Consider the following 18,959-nt stretch of genomic DNA (forward strand, 5'->3'; position numbering starts at 1 on the left):
TGCCGCGGGGCCGGCCGGAGAGCAGCGGCCGCGGCCCCGCGGAGCGCCTGTAGCCGCGGCCGGGCCGCAGGCTGGCAAGCCGGGGCGCGCTGGCGGCGGCAGAGGAAGAGGGAGGCGGGAGCCAGCCGCCGGCCGCGCCGCCAGCCCACAAGAGGATGAAGAAGCGGAAGGAACTGAACGCCCTCATTGGCTTGGCCGCCGACGGTCGCAGGAAGAAGTCGGCCAAGAAGGGCTCCGGCCACCGGCTGCTGCGCACCGAGCCGCCCGCCTCCGACTCCGAGTCCAGCTCGGAGGAAGACGAGTTCGCGGGGGCGCGGACCCGCTGCGGCAAGTGAGTCCCCGGGATTGTTGCCGAGTCCCCTGCCCGGTCCTACCCGCTTTGGGCTGTCTTTGGGCCGCAGCAGGAGCCAGCCTGCTCAGCGCCAGTCTCCGCACGGAGCTGGCGGCGGCTACGTTGCCTGTGGAGGGTCAGATTGGGAACTGCCCGGAAAGAGCTGGCGCTGCACTATATGTGGTCCAACAGGTCTCCTTCGCTGGGGCCAGAAGTTGATCTGAGACATTCCCTGGCGTTTTTCTTCTTGGATTTGTCTGTTACGCCTGGAGAAACTAAAGTCCGTGGAGCAGCTCGAGGGCAGCTGCCTCTATCTGTGCCTGTGTTCAGCGTAGTCCTGCATCAGTGAGCTGACACAGTGCTGGCTTTCTTGTGGACGTGATAAGCTTTTGTTACTAAAACTTTTCATTGCCTGCGTTATTAATGTGCCTCTGAGAATTAGTAAAAGCAGGCATGCAGCAGAGAAACGGAGACTTCTGCAGTTCAGGATGATCTAAAATATTTGCCATAACGTTACAGCGATGATCGTTCTTGAAGCCTGCTTGCTGAGCTACCAAGCAAATGTGCCTAACAGGTTCATTGAACACAGCAGTGCATTTCAGTAAGGGAAGCCTAACAGCTGCCCTTAAGTATGTTAGATGTCCCTCCTGAGGATAAAGTGAACAGAGAGCAATAGCCCACATCTCGATGTGTTGCCATATTTATTCTTGGAAAGGCTTTTTGCTAGCTCTTGTAAGCCAGAGTGTGTGCTGTGCCATCACTGTCCCATCCGTTGATAGAACGGCGTTTAAAATGAAACTTTCCTGGGTACTGTTGAATGTTCACAATCTTGTTGTTGTTGTTGTTGTTTGATCCAGGGGAGACTATCTACGATGCTGCAAATTCTGTTACCCCTTATGTGCATTTGTCATTCTGGCCGCCTGTGTGGTGGCGTGCGTTGGCTTAGTCTGGATGCAGGTAGCTCTCAAGGAGGATCTCGATGCAATAAAGGAGAAGTTTCGAACTAGTAAGTATAAATGTAACTCCACTGTTTCATGTTTGCTTGGGGCAGTGTGAAGAGCTTTAATTGCCTGTTTACTCAAAGCTGTGAAGGTACTGAGTAAAACAAACAACGAGGAGTCCTCTGAGCCAAAAACTCTTGGAGGCTGGATGAATCTAAGGCAAATGTTGTCTATTCTTGCCTGTTCTATATCTTCTGAGGAGCAGGGACACTGGATTAGGTCTGTGGTTGCCTGTGCATACATTTAGAAAGTTCCCAACTTGGGAGCGCTCTATTCTGAAGGAATCCCCTATTTAGAAAGAGCCCTATAAAGGCAGTCGAGGGGACTTTGATGCATCCCTTAAAAAAAGAATGGAAAACAATGTTCTTGTCTTGATGTCTTTTAAAAGCCTCTAATACTTCCTGCAGTTTTACTGCAGTTTGAATGTTGCTGTGGTATTATGTCTTCGTATCCTCTGAATGTTTGTCTTGCTTGCATTGACTTGTTCAACTTCTGTGTTGCATATGGTGTGGAGTTACATCATACTTAATGCTTTGAAGTAGGGAGTATGTGAAGCATTTTGCTTGTAGGTGTCAGCTTTTCTCTGTCCATGTAAGATTTCAGTATTAAAACTTCTGTAGTGCTAAAGTTTAATAAACAGTGAGGTTTCTGAGTTGTGTATGTTCTTGGTTCTCTCTACCTCATCTCTGGACAATAGGGTATGTTTTGGTCTCTTACTTTAGTAGTGTTTGAGATCTTATATATTGAAAAAGACAAGAACAAGCTGAGGAGCTGTGTGAGTGGAGCTTAAGTTTTCAGGTAGCCTTTAGTTGCTTCAGGAAAGCTGGATAGTTATGTCTTGCCTGAGAAGCACTGCTGTTGACTGTTGGGTTTGTCCCATAGCCTTGGATTAAAACTTCTGTGCCCATGACATGAAGGTGACCTTAAAAATAAGGCTACTGAAATCAGTTCAAAAATTAGGAGCATTCTAAGGCTGGATGTAAGCAGAGGGTTTCATTTGCGTGTCGTAAAAGAGGTACTGAAGAAATGAGTGCAGAAATTTGTTGCTGTTGGTATTCAGGGCTTTTTGTTCAGGTATGTAACTCTGCTGTGAGGTGGTGAATTGTCTGCCAAGGTAGAACCTGCTGGCTGGCTGGGAGTCAGAGGAATTGTTGCCCGTAGGTGTGCTTTTATTTTAACTGATGCTGAACTCTGAAAGTTAGCTGTAACTGGTGTCCACTGGTTACAGAGGATAGCATCAGTTATAGGTGCTGCTTTGTGGCTGTGAGCCTACAGTACAGCTGTGCAGTCGCTGTTTCTCTGTTGTTGCTGCTCTCTATGGATTGGTCTACTTAAACTATGTACTGACAGTAAAAGCTTTGCATGATGACAACAGTTGCTGGCTTTGGTGCAGTTGAGTTTCATCATTCCTTTTCAGCACAGACCTCTTTGTTAAAGCAGTTATTCTCAGCTTACCGCCTGGATGTTACAGATGTGCTTGGGTTTTTTCTCAATGGTTCTGCTAGAAAATGATACTTCATTTAGTGATAAAATAGTCTCAGATTTCCTTGCTGCTGTAATAGCAAGCCTAGAAGGTGCGTGTGAGCATCATAATGAGGCACAGCATGGAAAATAAGTAAAAAGCAGAAAGTAAGAATAACCTAATTCCGCAAGGTAACTTTGTGTGTTGGTAAGATAGGTATGGGTGGAGAAACAAAGACATAGGACCAGTCTGTCCTTCAGCAAGTTTGGAAGAGCCACCTTCCTCCTGAATCTTCATCCAGATTTTTTCCCCTATGAGAACAGATTTTTCTAGTGATATTTGTTGATATTCGGCCATGCTTTGAGCAAGTGGAGTATAGTGTCAGTGCTTTTTGAAAACAAAGACATCTTTGCATCTGAATGTTTGGATGGGGGCAGTCATTGTGCTGTCTTCCTTCAGTTATTAGCAATGATAAGAATGCACTCAGTACTTAACTTTCATAGCACTGTTAAAAACTGGAGTTTCACTGTATGCAGTGGGAGTGGCAGAACAGAAGATGATTTGTCTACAGGAGTCCTCTGGAACATGAGATTCAGTGCGAACTGTTTGTGTCAAGCACACAACTAACTGTTTTGACTAAAATACACCTTTCAGGCTCTTTCTTAACCAAAACCTATGTTTAGCTCTTGGGTTATCAATGCAGATTACTCTGTACTAAGGAGTAAGTTCTAGGACTTGCTTCAAGAAAAGTGAAGTGGGTTTTGAAGATGCAAGTCCAGTTTTGTTCATTTAGGCATCTGCTCCTTGAACATGAAACACTGCTGAAGTGTGAACACTTCAGTCACACAGTGAACGCTTCTGGTCAGAGGGGTCACACATAGAAATCTGTTCTGGAAGCTGCCATCTGCACACCACACAGGTCTCACTGCTATTGGTAGTCTGATTTGAACTGTGGCAGTTTGTTGTGGAGCATTCCAGTTGCAGGGTGGAGGTGTGGGTTTTGGAGAGCTGTCATCTCTATCTCAAAACCTCTGCTTGTTTCTTAGGCCTAGGGATTTAGGATTGCCTAATGGCTCTTGAAGCTAAACAGCTTAGTCACTGCAGACCTGGTAGAGCTGCATTTCTGGGGCTGACTGGTGTTGGTTTAAGCTGTATGTTTCCTCTCCCTAGAGTATTAGTTGCAGTAATAACTGACTTGATTTCAAAGGATCCTTTTTACTGATTTGTTTACCAACAGATGCTAGTGTGTAATCTTCCAGATATTTTTCAGTTGCTTTTCTGTCACATGCCACAACTGCTACCACGTTAATCTCTTTGGAATTTACTTCATTGTCAGCAGCCCCTTTGCAGGCTTGAAAAGGACACTGGGGTTCATTTCAGGTGATTCCTTTGCCCTGGTGCTCTTGGCAGCTCTTATTCCCAGCCTCATTACTATTTCATGTTGCTCTGTGAAAGTAATGCAAAATAACTGCACTAAATAAAGATCTGCTGAAGCTTCCCAGAATGACAGTACTATTGCAAAGTGTCAAATTTAGTGTGGTCCCTCTGGGTTCTCTCTGCAAACATTAGTACTCTTAAAGTGCTGTCATTTTGAGCAAACATTTAATTTTGAATTGGCAATAAACTCTTATGTCATAACTGTTATTGCCTTCTTTCACTGCTGCAGAAGTTGCTGCTTGCAGTTTTTCTGCTTTTCAATATTGTTTCCCTGGACTCTGTTTATTTTGTGTTTGGCATTAGGTTGGTTGTTTGATGTTTGGGTTTTGTCGTTTCACTTTGGTTTTGTGAGGTTTTGTTTTGCTTTTAGAAACAAATGTAATTGTTGTTTCATTTCTTTAGTGGAATCTAATCAAAAGACATCATTCCAAGAAATTCCTAAACTGAATGAAGATTTGGTGCAGAAGCAAAAGCAACTAGAACAAATTGAGACTGGAGAACTGGGGCTAAATAAAATCTGGATAAATATCACAGAGATCAATAAACAGGTGAGATGGATCAGTGCTTGGTTTTGAAAAATAAAACAATATTCCATTCAGATTTATTTTTGCAGAAATTAATTTCAAGTGCAGTGCTGAGCTTTCATCTAAGGACTTCTGTGACTATATGCTAAACTCTAGACAAGAAACTTAAAATGGAATGTAAGCCACACAGAAAAGGTTTGAGTGTCTCCAGTTGGACTGGAGACTGGTTGCAAAGAGGAGAAATTATGCAACTGTTGGAAAGGCTTCAGGCAGAACCTGAAAGAACCTGAGAACTGTGCAGTTCTTAATATTCCTGTCAAAACCCCCTGATGTTTATGATGAGAGATTTGACAGTTCAGACTCCTGAGAGCATCTGCAAATCTTTCCTAAGTGTAGAAAAGAGTCACCTGAATCATTACAAGTTCATGTATCTACAAGTGAAGTACTGATGGCTTGTGAATATAAAATCTGCTAATACACATTTGGAATCTGAGCTGGTGTAAATCTTAGCTCTGTTTACGTGGCCAGAATTAAGCCACTTAACAGAAAGCTCTTTCCTCAACTGCAGCATTAACTCGTGTTTCAAACAAAGCTTCTAGCAAGGCTGTTAGTGAAATTCTTGCCTTGGAGGGTAAAAATGTTTGGAGCTGCTCACAGGTAGTGATATCAAGAGGTGTGTGTGGAGAATCTTCCCTGACATTGGTACTTTGAGCTCCATTTTTAACAGTACTGAGGTGCCTGTTCAGATTGTTTTTCCTTCAGTCCCACACAGTGGTTAGGTGCCTAGTGTGGCACATAAATACATTTGAAAATTTGACTTGTCTTCTTTGGCATCTGACAGCATGCAGTTATCCACAGATATTTAGGTGCTTCACTCAACTCCTAAACTGCTACCGTCTGCATCTTGATGTTACAGATACATGCACATGATTATTGCAGACCCTTGAGTTACTGCAGGGCATGGTTAGAGTCTGAGACAGCTCTTTTGGTGATCAAAATTTAGTTACTGTTTTTTCCAAGTATTGTTGGGATAAACTTCTGGGAATTACTTCAGCCAATATTCACAGCTGTGGAACTAAAGACTGCACACCAGCCCATCAGTGTTGTCCTAATGTAAAATCAGTATCTTGCCTATTTCCTCAGCTTGCAAAACAAGGTTTTGTTTTGTTTTTTTAACTAGAAGAAAGTGAGTTTTATCCTCTACTTCTTTGTAGTCTCATGTGAGAATAAATTAATTTCCTTCATTTTGACTACTGATGGCTACAAATTGATCTTAAAGTGACAGTGTTAGCAGTTAGTAACTAGCATGTAGTTGTTTAAAATATTTTTGACAATGTCTTAGCTGGAATGAATAAGTAATCTTGAAGACTCTCTGAGTTACTTGCTGTCTGGGTCAAACAGCTGACAGAAATAGAGCTAACCTGCTCTTTCTTGAGTGTCACTGTTCCACTTCAGTAGCAGAAGGTTTGGGTGATACATGCAATTTCTTTGCCTGTTGCTCAGCTGGGGAAGATGCATGGCTTTGCTGGGTTTTGCCAGGCAGGTCTGATTGATAAATACAGAAGGGGATGACTGTTTCCTCCATGTAAAGCCTTCTTGCACAATTTTTAAGTCTTTCTTGGACAACAGCCTCTCTTCCAAGAGTATTGGTGTAAAATGGGCAGAGGCTACCTTCTTGAAAAGAAGGGGCTTTTGTAGCTTTCATTCCATTGCTTCCCTTGCCAAAAAAAAGACACTTTTAATGTAGTCTAGGCAGGACTTCAAATCTAGAGACGTGTGTGTTGTTTTGTGTACATGTATGCTTTGTCTTGCCTTATGTTTTGGGTTTTGTTAGAAATCAAGTCATTAGAAGGCCAGAATTGGGATTATGTTTACTAATTGTAAATATTTATCTTTGGTTTTAGATATCGCTCTTGACCTCAACAGTAAATCATCTCAAAAACAACATAAAGTCTGCTTCTGATCTGATTTCTCTTCCTCTTACAGTAGAGAAGCTTCAGAAGGCAAGTACTGTAAATGTGCCTATTGCTAAATGTGTTCTGTGCTGCGGCTGGGCTCTTGGAGGCAGCAGTGACAACAGGAGTTACCTGAATTACATGTGAGGAATAGTTGCTTCTCTTGTTCTTAAATTGGACTTCATGTACTTGATGTTGTATAATCATATGACAGTGTATGGGAGATGAAAGATTTGAAGGTCTTGTTTGTCCCTTTCTGGAGATGCCTTTGTGTTATGTTGTCACTTCTATAATTTCCCTGTCTCCTCCCCAGCAGTTCTGCTTATTTAGCAATGAACATTTATATTGAGCTGACACCTAGATGCCAGTCCAGTCTTTGTGGCTTTTATGAGTTTCCACTTCTCATTTGCTATACTGCAGCATTAAAGTATAATTACCAAGCTGGTCATATGCTAAGCAATTAGTGTGGTTTGGCTGATCAAGCTGCTCAGATTTATTTTTCTGGGAGGAGTACTGTAAGCTATCTGTAATTTGCTGTTGTTAATGTGTTGGATTTTTACTGCATTATAGCACAAGTAAGTCTTAAGGGAATACTTAGCCTGGAACCTGCATTCGCTTTCTCTGTGTATATATAAAATGCAGGAAAATCTTCTTGTCACCTTACTGCCTTTAGACTGTCAAGACAAAGTGTTAGGCCCAACAGATTTCAGCTTGCAGCAGTCTGCTGAACACCAAGGATTTTCGGTGTTCCTTGGTCATACCTCACAAAAATCAAAGATCTTGGGAACTTCTGAGTTCTTCCAGTCTTTGCCGTTGAGGCTAAGTATGTTAAGTTGATGTGGCATCTATTTCCACTACTTTCTTGATGTGATCTTGCTTGCATTTATGTTTTGAAAGGTTGATATACTAAAACCAGGGAATCATAGAATGACTTAGGTTGGAAGGGACTTTAGAGATCATCTACTCCATCTTCCCTGCCATTGGCAGGGATGCCTGTCAACTAGACTTTGCTGCTCAAGGCCTCATCCAACCTGGCCTTGAACACCCCCAGGGAGGAGGCATCCAGAACCTCTCTAGGTAATCTATTCCAGAGTCTCACCATCCTTGTACTGAAGAACTTCTTCCTAAGATTCAGTCTAAACCTACTCTCCCTCAGCTTCAAACAGTTCCCTCTTGTACTATCGCTAGACACCCGTATGAAAAGTCCCTTTCCAGCTTCAAGTGTTGGAAGGCAGCTGTAAGGTGCTCCTGTAGTTTTCTCTATGCTGAACAATGCCAGCGCCTTCATGGCAGAGGAAGCTATTTGGAGGTCTAAATACAACACTTTTAATGGTTTATAAGTGTCAAGTTAATTGATTTTGATGGCTGGACTCGTTTTTAACTTCTGTGTGCATGTTACACTACTTTCTGTCACACAGGAGAACTTCAGTGAGTGTAGCTAGGTAGCCTGGCTTTTGATAGTCCTGGTGAAAAATCTGCTCAACTGTCCATTGCATCCAGCTATCTGGAATTACCTGCTTTTCTTGGAATAAATCCTCTATCAGCAGTCGTACTAACCAGGGAGGATGCAGTTGACTGGAGGTTAGCAAATGTGATGCCATCTATAAGAACGGCCAGAAAGGAACCTGGGAACTTCAGACTCATCAGCCTGACCTTGGTGCTTGGGAAAGTTATGGAGATCATCTTAAGTGCCATCACATTAATGTACAGGACAAGCAGGTCATCACACTCAGTCAGCATGGGTTGGGGTTTAAGAAAGGCACGTCCTGCTAGACTAAATTGGTCTCCTTCTGTGGCAAAGTTACTTGTTTAGTGGATGAGGACAAGGCTGTGGATATTGTTTGCCTAGACTTGAGTAAAACCTTTGATAACATTTCCCATAGCATTCTGCTGGATAAATTAGGTGCTCATGGCTTGGGCAGGTGTACTTTTTGGGTGAGGGAAGTGATAGGACTTGGCAGCATTAGGTTAATGGTCAGACTTGATGATATTAAAGGTCCTTTTCAACCTAAGTGATTCTGTGTAAAGGCTGCTGTTCTTGGGGTTTTTTTTTTCAGTCTTTTTCTGTCTGGGTACTGTGCCTGAAAATGAGGAGCTGCCTGCTGGTGGTAAGAGTCTTGAAGGGTTACTAAGGGTGCTCCTCTTGGACATTGCCTTTTGTTCAGCCTGATGAAAGGTGCAAAGGAAGTTCAGAATACTTGAAATTCAGGTGCAGATTTTTGTGGCAGTCTGCCTGCAGTTCCACTAACTAAACATTGTTTAGCAGATTGAGTCTTTGGGTGGGTGCAGGTTGAGGAAGTCTGATGTTTTTGCCCTCTTTATTTCAGACGGTAGCGAACATAGGTAGCACACTTACCAGTGTTTCCCATGATGTTGAAAATATACAGACAACTATTGAAGAATACAAGAAACCCATAGAAATGCTCCAGAATGACGTGGTAAGTAAATGTACTGATTTTACTGTCACATTTATAGGTTGGACTTGATGATCTCAAAGGTCTTTTCCAACACAGTTAATTTTGTGACTCTGCGATCTTAAGAGTGACCTGCATAATATGGAGCAAGTTTAAGAACTGTTTGGAATTCTGCCTTTATGCCTTTGAAATACTTTTGAAGTTTCAAGAATAAGCTTATGTTATAATTCCTGTGGCATCTCCATGCATGCTTGGCACCATATAGCCTTTGGAGCCAGAATTTTGGGTCCCTACTAGATTTCTTTTTCTGTGGATTTTTGCTTCCTGCTACACAGATGCGGAGCTTTGAGAATCTCTGCTTCTGTGTGATGCAGGATACTGCTTATGATTACTATCTGCACTGTTAGTTGGTACATTGATAAGCTCATCCTCATAACTCCTGTGTGTCCTTTCCTATATGGTGCCAAGTATGTATTTCTCTGGAACCAGAATTTTGAGTCCCCACTAGGTTTCTTATTCTGCAGATTGTTTTTGCTTCCTGCTGCGCAAAGCTTTGGGAGTCTCTGATTGTGTGTGATGTAGGTTACTGCTTATGGCTTCTGTCTGGATTGTTTTAGGATTGTGAATATGGAAGTGTTGAGACAGTTGTTTGACTGAATTGAGGATGCACATGAGGCTGAAATTACTGACCATCTTTACCAGAAGTAGTCACTGTAGTTACACTGACCTCCCACTTGAGGTTAACACACTGAAACAATAATTAAAGCTTTTCAGCTCAGCAGCAATACAACACTACTTTAAGAGTGTTTGCAGATAAAAATCTAAATTAGACACTGGATAAAACTTGATTCAGTCAGTGGGTGCTGTGAGAATGTTGCAGCTGTGGCAGTGTGTATGGTAGCAGTGAAATGTGTATCATAATACTTCATTAAAGGGAGAAGAGCTAATTAGGAGAGTTTCATTAAAACAAATTTGGACCTGATGTGTTTGAGAGAGAAAACACTATATTAGCTTAGTTGAAATTCTGCATGCACAACAGACACGAGTGGCTGTAATCGTAGCCAAACATCTTTAGCTTCAGCCTGCCAGTTATTGAAAGCTTAGTTTGTTTTTTTCACAAGCATTTGGTAACATGAGTTTCTACTTTTTCCCTTAGAAGGAATTGAAACAGATACCTTCACTTCCCTCCACTGTTGTGCCAAGAAAGACAAACCAGACAGAAAACTGCAAAAAGGTATTTTTCTCCCTTGCATAAGAAACACTGGAACAGGCATCACTGCTACGTTAGTTTTGTGTTTTGCAGTACTGTAGTGTACAAAAAAGTGTGGATTTTATCAAGACAACACAGGTAGCATCCTTCAAAACAAAATAGAAGATAATTTTGCTGTTCCTGTGTATGTGCAAACAGGAAAGTATCCTAGTTTGAGAGCATTTTGTGTTCTGACTGGGTGAGGAGTAAAAATTCTAGGTGTACTTTGCTCATGTAAATGGAAATGAGTTAAAGCTTATTTATGGAGTGGATTTTACAGCAGGTAGTTGCCAGTCTGAGCAAATTTGGGAGTGGCATGTACTGAGTCATCCTTCAGTGTGTCAAGGTGTGGAACCCAGAGATTCAGCAACAAAAAAGAGATCAAGTGTAGGTGTTTGGCTGAACGGTTGGATGGGAATGACAGCATTTATTTGCATTTAAGATAGTCAGTATCTTCCTAAAAAAGCAAATCTTGTGTATAAATATGACTAGTACATGTTTTCTTGGGGAAGATAATTGGTGTGGTTACTAAGCTTGCCCTGGAAAATGAGATGAATGGGCTTTCTGTGCCTGCTCGCACAGCTGAAGCGATCACATTAGCAGTTAGCCCTGAGGAATAATCTGCTTCAAACTCTGAAAGCTAAAATAATTTTATAGAAGCTTCCAGTTGAATGTTTTCAGTGGTGTCAGTGGAGAGACAATCCTGAAGTCTTCCTGGTTAAACTGGGTCAGTCACTGTAGCGTTAATAGCAGGAGTGCTGCAGAAGTTAAGTAACTGACATGTGATGGTTTTATGTTTCAGGACAACCAGTCACTGCATGCAGCTTTGGAAGAGCTAAGTAATACTGTAGTGGGATACCAAAAGTTGAATGACATCAAGCTTCTAAATGTGGATTCAGCGATTGGTAACCTCAGCCAGCGGGTTGTGCGCTTAGAGAATTCTCCCCTTGCTGTGAACAATCTGGATAAAAGAGAAAACTTGTCTACCTATGTGGTAAGTATTTGATGACCAAGGATGCCTACTCTGGCTAGCAGTTTCAGTACTTTCTGTGCAATACAGGTAGAGCTTGTCAACCCTAACTAAAGAAAAATACCAGGATGAAACCTTGAATTTTAAAAGGCTAGGATTTGTTCCATGTTTCTGTACAGATGACCAGTGTTAAGAGTATCTCTGAAGTGCTTATTTCTTCCCTGCAGCACCTACAGAAAACAGCCAAAACACTGTGAGAGTTAAGACTTGAGTGACTGCTTCATGAGATAGGATGGGATTCATAAAACTCGTTAACTGTGTTTTAGTGAGGCACTCTGGCAGTAGTCTTTTAAGACAACTCAGGAACTAGGTGGGCCTTTGGACTGTTCAGCAGTGCTTAAATGTAAAAAAAAAAAGGAAAACTAATAGAATTTAAAATTAAAGCTTTGAATCTTTCCAGTGCTTTCTTATATGATACTGAGGCAAGTCTGTGAGGACAGGTTCTGTATGTTTAGCAGTAAGGATCATGTTGATGCTGCTGTGGTAAATGGAAATTGCGTAACTCCCTGTCTCCATGTTTATTCTAGCTTGTATTTCTTCCTTTTTTTTTCCTGCTTCATGCCTGCCAAATGTGAAGGAAAGAAGCTATTGTAGAACATAATAAGCAGACAAATAAACCTGCCTCTCCTTCATTTTTTTTTCTGTAGGGGAATGATGCAACTACCTCTGTAAAAGTGGAAAATGAAGATCAACTAGATAATGAAACTAATCCAAATAAAGAACTGAAGGTAAAGGTAACACAAATAATATTGGGTTACTAGAACATGTAATTGTCTGTGTAACCATGTGGTAAATAAGACTTAATTGAGGGAAGATCTGTGAGCAGGCTGATCTGCTCAATTTCCTTTTTAAAAGTCCAGAGTAGAACAGCAGTTTGTCCACTCCATTTTTGGGACAGGAAGTCAATCAGCATGGAAGAAACGTTTAAGGTCTTGCCATTCTGACTATATATAAGATAACATGACAGAGCTGCAGTAATATCCCACCATGCAGCTACAAGAGTCTGGTGGGACTAGAGGAAAGTTTGTCACCCAAATTGTTTGAGCACCCATTGCCACGCTGTCAGCAAAGGTAGCCCAACTGTTGTGGGTTCACAACCACCAATGTGCTGTGGCTTTTATCCAGGTAGAAAAACTTGGGTTGATCTAAAGAGACATCACACTAATAGAGTCAAGGGATTGATGAAAATCTACATCTTGGTAATGAGCTGGTGAGCAACTGAGTTATCTTAACACTCAAGGGGCAAATTGTGGACTGGGAATAGGAGGCAGTGCTGCTGAGGTTAGTTTTCATCTTCTGGAAAGAAAGCAGGTGAAAGAACTGGCTACACTGTCAGATTTAGGCTTGGATTGATGTGAATTCAACCTATCACCTGGAACCTACTCATAAAAAAGAGCGAAGGAGACCATTAAAAACTGTGTTCACAGTATCATCAGGGTTGGAAGAGACCTCACAGATCATCAAGTCCAACCCTTTACCACAGAGCTCAAGGCTAGACCATGGCACCAAGTGCAATTGACTTTGACAGAGATACAGTGACTCCTGTGCTAAGGTAGTTAGCTGTACTGCAGGCAAGCATCTGAAACAATGATGCAATTCAATTAATGTATAAATGTTTGCTCCAGATATGTCTGGCTGGTTTATATTATGATTTTTTTCAGAGTCTTGCTTGTTTGTATAAGAAATAAGGAAATCAGTGTCTGCAAAAGAGTTCCTTATTTTTCAGGCTGAGGTACTGATTTTCTGCTTTTCTTACAGACCACATGAATTTATTCCTCATGTCTTTGCATAGACTGATTGAGGGTTTTTTTGCCTTCCTTTTATTTTAGTTTAGTTTTAAAATTTTCAAATCTTAACATTTAAATTTTGGTCAGCCTGGAGATCTCCCAAGTCACTCAAAAGTACTTACCTATTTTAAATGACTACTTACCCTCCATCTGTTGAAGGGGTGCTGTTTACAAATTTGGCTTTTTTTTCTGCATATGCAGGAAATAGAAACTAGAGATTCTCAGGTATCAAAACTAAGAGAGAAGCTTCAGATGATCAGTGCTCTCTCGAGCAAGCCAGCAAATGACAGACTCACTGAGACATCAAAGAATGGTAAGAATGTTGTATAATAGTAGTCCATAAACCTGAAGGTTCCCTGTGTAACTCAAGGAATAACTGATGAAGGTGGATAATGTAGATTGTCCCTTAAGATTTTGGTGAAAGTTATGTCCCTTAAAGCAGTAGGAAACTGATGGCTCTGAACCAGACTGCAGGAGTTTGAAGGCAGCTTTCCATGTATGTAGCAGGATTCACATGTGTCAATAGCTTCTGTTTTATAGATTCATAGAATGGTTTGGGTTGGAAAGGACCTTAATGATGATCATCCTACCATGGGCAGGGAAACCCTCCACAAGACCAGGCTGCTTAAGGCCTCATCCAAACCAACCCTGAACACCTCCAGGGAGAGGGTATCCACAACTTCCTCAGGCAGCCTGTTCCAGTGTCTCACCACCCTTACTGGAAAGAACATCTTTCTAATATCCAGTCTAAGTTTATCCTCCTCAAGCTTCAGTCCATTCCCCACTTCCTTATATGCATACAGTGAGAAACCTGTAGAAATTTATACCCTGTAACATCTATTTTAATTTCTTATTTTTCAAAACCTAAGTGTAACAAAGAGGAAGGGTCTGAATCTCTGCTGTCTAGTCTCATTTCTGCAGTTTTGCTCTATATATTCAATTAATGCTCTTGAAAAGATTTTAAATACCTGAATTCAATAGAACTCTGCTTGTGGGCAATGTGCTAAGCAGCAGCTTGGAAGTTTAGACCCTGCTGTTGAGGAAGGTAGATTTGACGGAGAGAAAGCAGCCCAGGTGGGCAGATGTAAGTGGCTTATAAAAAGCTTGCTCAGTACTTTCAGATCAGGAAGCAGAAAACCCTTCTAAGGCAGTCTTTATATGGGGTTTACAAATACACGTTTCCCTAGTACAGCATGGAAGATTAAAGCTGCATGACTGTTTAAAAAAGAAAGAAAAGTTTCTTTCTTTGCAGTTATTGGTAAAAAGGGACAACACTGAAATGATTTTGCAGCATTCTTATCCCATATGGCATCTGTGATGCAAAAAAAAAGGAGTGAAGTAAATTAGTAAAATTCAAGAAAGTATTTTGCTAATTGTAATTCTGTGGGATTAGTAAGACTAACAGAAATTGTTTTGTAACAGTTGAAAGTAGTCTGAATGCTACAGCAAAGCCCATAGACCTTTTAAGATTGACTTCAAGGTCAGCTGATGACAACATAGAGAGTAATGGGCAGCAGAGACATCTGTCCTTACCAGGAATTTCCAGCATTGAAGGTATGTCCTTTTGAAGTTGACCTTTTCTTTTTCTATTTCATATAAATCTTAATAAATATAGCCAATTATGGAGGCATTCCTGGGTATTCTGGGAGAAGTGAGGTGAATTTTAAAAGCTGGAGAACTATAGACATAAAGAAAAAGTAATTAAAAGAAAACAAGCAAATCCAAAAAGCAAAACCAAAGAACGACCAAACCAACCAACCAAAACCAAAGAAACAAAAAAAAACCCCACAGCCAGAAAACCTAAAAGGTGTGAAGAGCTAACATGGAAAAGAAAAGTAACTGGGATTTAAACAGGAGTGTGAATTGGATTTAAACAGGAGTGTGAATTATAAACATAGAGTGCCCTAGAGATTGGGAGGGGAGTCAAGGGCAGAATTAAGGTGCTGAAGGACTGTGAAGTAGGAGTGTATGAGTATGGTTGTGTTTATTTCTTTTTATCCATTTTCTCCTGTATTTTATTGTATCATTTGGAGGTTTTTTGTTGTTTTCTGTAAGAGAACACAGCCCGATCAATAAATGGTTTCTGGATCCTGCTGCTCAATCTCTTCAGCTGCTGAAGGGCAACGCTTTGCAGCAGGAAGCCAATCCCCACTTTTCCCTTTATATCATTGCACTGTTGGTATAGCAACAGTCATTCAGAGCTTGCTTTTCTGGAGGATAACTGCATCTGTATGCAGTTAGTGGTTGTAGAACAGGCCATTAGTCGTGGCCAGAAACAGATTACATTTTTCAGATATAATGTAATTTAATACAGAAATATTTGTGGTTTTTTATTCCCAAATGGTTACTTTTGGCTTGTGACAGTGCAAAGGACAAACTGCACACTTGGGGATGCTTTACTAGGTAGTGAGACATAATGCAGTAAAATCAGAAGAGCAGCTGATAGGATATTCCTGTGTACTTAAAGGAGCTACTTCCCAACCCTTGTTCTCTTTGCAGATCTTCAGAATTTGTTTGAAAAAGCAGCTGAAGATGCTGATGGAAAACTATCATACGAGGATCTTCAAAAGCTCCTTGGCTCTACAGCCCCAGAGTTGCAGAGCTTTAAGAAGTTTGACACAGATGGAGATGAGAAATACTCATTGCAAGAACTGAGATTAGCTTTAGATGTCTAGGATATATATCTAGGAATGTGGTATTGATGGATGCTACTGTAGCTAAAGGAAACTACGGGACATAAGAAAGCTACATCTGCACTTTCCCAGTGTTTTACTGATCTTTGGAGCTAAATTGCTGTACACATGGCCACCTCTGGTTTTCCATTTGCATTTAGTGAAGAGAAATTTACAAATTTATATGTCACTAGGACATAATATTGGGACTGTTAAAATCCAGAAAAAAAAATCCCAAACTTGGAAACATTTTCCTCTCATTCTTTCCTTTTCAGAGGAGTTCTTGGTTTTTAATTTAAAGTGTGTACATACTAAAATAAAACTATGATTTTTATATTTCACTGAAATTTGCCTTAAATTAGAGAGCTGCACTTTATGTAGAGCAGAAGGAAATCTGTCTTGTAAAGATGGGCTGCTTCTGCTTGTAAATATTTGAGATACAGTAAATTATGCATATTTAAGGAGAAGATTGTGTCAGGGGCTGTGTTGGTACTAAGCTGTTGCTAATGAGAGGCTGAGCTTAGGAGGGGTGGTTAAGAGGTTCAGCTAAATTTTCAATTTTGACTAAGTATACCCAGGAATTAATTCAGACTGAGTCAGAGGAAAGCAAGAATGGTAAATCATAGCAGGATTTATTTTTAGAGGGAAGAGCTGAAAAGCATTTTTATGTCGTGAGCCTGCAGGAGCAATTAACTACCAAGTGCTTGGGTTTTCACTTTGTCATTCTCTTAGCTTTGCTATATTGCATCCAGATTGCATTTTGTGAGACAAGCCTCTGTTTAAAAAAAAATAAATAAGTATTGAATATCTTTAATGGGTGCTTGAAATGTAAAAGTCTACAATGCAGCCTGCTTAGCAGCAGCAGTAAATACACTCAGTGGTGTACTCATGGTGTCACTGACTAATCGCTGGAGATATTTTGAACAAGGTTGCTGATACTGCCAGTTTCTTTCATCTGTGGTTGTTTGGGTCACTCTGAAGTGTTCTGAGTAAAGCACCTGGTCTTTAGGACTGTGAGTGGAATGGGAGGGCCCAAAGTAGACCTGTGGGCTGTTTCCTGACTAACAGGAACATGACCACCTCTGGATACTTCTAACTTTTGTATTCTCACTAATAGGGGAATATGAAAAGCATGACAGGAGTGTGCGGTGGCATTTGTCATTCTCTGCTGACACCTGCCCTTTGTAAGTAAGGATTTGTTTATTCTGGTGGATTTAAACACTGAGTGTGTTTATAACTTTCTGGAACATAGTGACTTTTTCAGAAGGAATTCACTTGCAGGCTAGATCAGGGCCAAGTTGGATTATTTTTCTCACAAATACCAGTGATCTTGTTGGCAGTTTCTTGTATGATCAGTGAATTGCAAGTTGTCCACCTTGATGAAACATCAGTTTATGTGGAGCCTGGTTCATAATTGTTGACTTTCATATAACTTTAGAATGGATTTTTTTTTCAGTGATTGTATTCTGGAAGTATGAATCAGTGAAGAAATGTATGTACAAAATGGAACCCTGCTACCCATTGCCTAGGCTTCTTTCACCATTGCTCTCCTGTCTTGTTTGGATAATGGCAGCCGTAACCCAATATGAAAATGCTTTTGATGTGGCATTTGAGCATGTAGAACTTAAAACAAAACCAACCAACCTTGGCTTTTGAGAGGACAAGAAGCCAGTATCTGCTTCTTGCCACTTCCCACACCCTTTTATACACTACTGTATAACTCCTTAACCAAATAAATTACAAAAAAAAATATAAACAAGTAAAAAAAAAAAGGGAAAAAAGAGCAATAAGAGGTAACCATTCTGGTATTTTATCTGTACATAATGTATCATAGCTATATGCCAGAGTTTGCAAGATATTTTTGGAAGTTTAATTTGTATGGAATTTAACTGACTTTAAAGGACGATTGTATTGCCAGGTGAATCTACCAGCGTTGTGTTTTGTTGCAGTCTGCTGTTATTTGCAGAAGGAGCTTCCACAGCAGTAGTGAAACTGTCAGCTAGAGAGAGCATGCACTGCTCCAGCCACCTGTGTCCTCTGCCTGTGGCCAGGGAGCCAAGCTGCGCGGGAGTTGGCTGTCCGTTGCCGCTTCATTTGCACGGCCAGAGCGCAGTCGATCGGTAACTGCTGTAGTAACTGCTGTAGTAACTGCTGTAGTAACTGCTGTAGTAACTGCTGTAGTAACTGCTGTAGTAACTGCTGTAGTAACTGCTGTAGTAACTGCTGTAGTAACTGCTGTAGTAACTGCTGTAGTAGGTTGGGCTTGTGCTATCAGGTGTTTAAGGAAAGGTGATCTGCGCTGAGCCCAGTGGTCGCTCTTTGGCCAAGGATAGCTGATAGCAGCGTGTGCCCGTTTTGCTGCTGGTCTCCATCCCCCACGCTCTCCCGAGTCCTGGTGCTGGCTTTAGGTTTTAGTGATGCTGCGGATGGCAGAGGGCCTAAGAGCCGCGGGTGTAGTTAGGACAGCGTCCTGCGCCTGCTCTGCTCTCGCTCACACCTGCGGAGCGTGGGTTGCCAGAGGGGAGGCTGAAGGCCAACCTGGGAAGGCTGTGTGCTTCTGCCTGCTGGGAGGGGGAGTCCTCGGAGAAACACGTCTGAATTCAGAACACCACGGAACAGAAGGCAGAGTCAGTTGTGATGGGATTCTGGGTTTGCTTTTGGTGTTGCGGGGTTGTGGGTGACCTCTGTGTTGGGGTCAGTGCGTGTTTCGCTTCGGTTACTGCCCCACCGAGAGAGCAGAGCCGCACCGTGCTGGCCGTGCGTTGTGCTTCGCTGCTCCGCCGGCTCTCTCTCGCGGCACTCCGCGCTTTTCTCCATGTAACGCGGCTTTATCTCAATAAAAGCTGGCTTCCCCCGCTGCCTCTCCGGCCGTTTCATTGCAGGGGCGGAGCGGGGCGGCGGGCGGGGCCGGGGCGGCGGGCGGAGCGCGGCGGCGGAGCGGAGCGGCGGGGCCGAGAGGGCGGAGCGGGGCCGAGAGGGCGGAGCGGGGCCGAGAGGGCGGAGCGGGGCCGAGAGGGCGGAGCGGGGCCGAGAGGGCGGAGCGGGGCCGAGAGGGCGGAGCGGGGCCGGGGCGGCGGGCGGGGCGCGGCGGCGCTGC

The 18,959-nt window shown here is 42.2% G+C and overlaps 1 protein-coding gene across 2 annotated transcripts; it reads left to right on the forward strand.

Annotated features, from left to right (window-relative positions):
* Window positions 1–19: 19 nt before the first annotated feature.
* On the forward strand, window positions 20–18,720 carry EFCAB14 (EF-hand calcium binding domain 14). Of its 2 annotated transcripts, none has more exons than XM_064147603.1 (11): window positions 20–331; window positions 1,189–1,337; window positions 4,634–4,779; window positions 6,660–6,758; window positions 9,038–9,148; window positions 10,284–10,358; window positions 11,176–11,367; window positions 12,051–12,131; window positions 13,392–13,503; window positions 14,613–14,744; window positions 15,690–18,720. In XM_064147603.1, exons 1-11 carry the CDS (start codon window positions 156–158, stop codon window positions 15,863–15,865), a joined length of 1,449 nt encoding a protein of 482 aa, XP_064003673.1. In that variant the 5' UTR covers window positions 20–155; the 3' UTR covers window positions 15,866–18,720. The 2 variants fall into 2 exon arrangements, with proteins under 2 accessions (XP_064003673.1, XP_064003671.1); XM_064147601.1 differs by having other exon boundaries at window positions 21–331; window positions 10,281–10,358.
* Window positions 18,721–18,959: the final 239 nt, after the last annotated feature.

The sequence above is a fragment of the Pogoniulus pusillus genome, chromosome 8 (assembly GCF_015220805.1).
Source record: "Pogoniulus pusillus isolate bPogPus1 chromosome 8, bPogPus1.pri, whole genome shotgun sequence".
In the NCBI taxonomy this organism is placed as follows: domain Eukaryota; kingdom Metazoa; phylum Chordata; class Aves; order Piciformes; family Lybiidae; genus Pogoniulus; species Pogoniulus pusillus.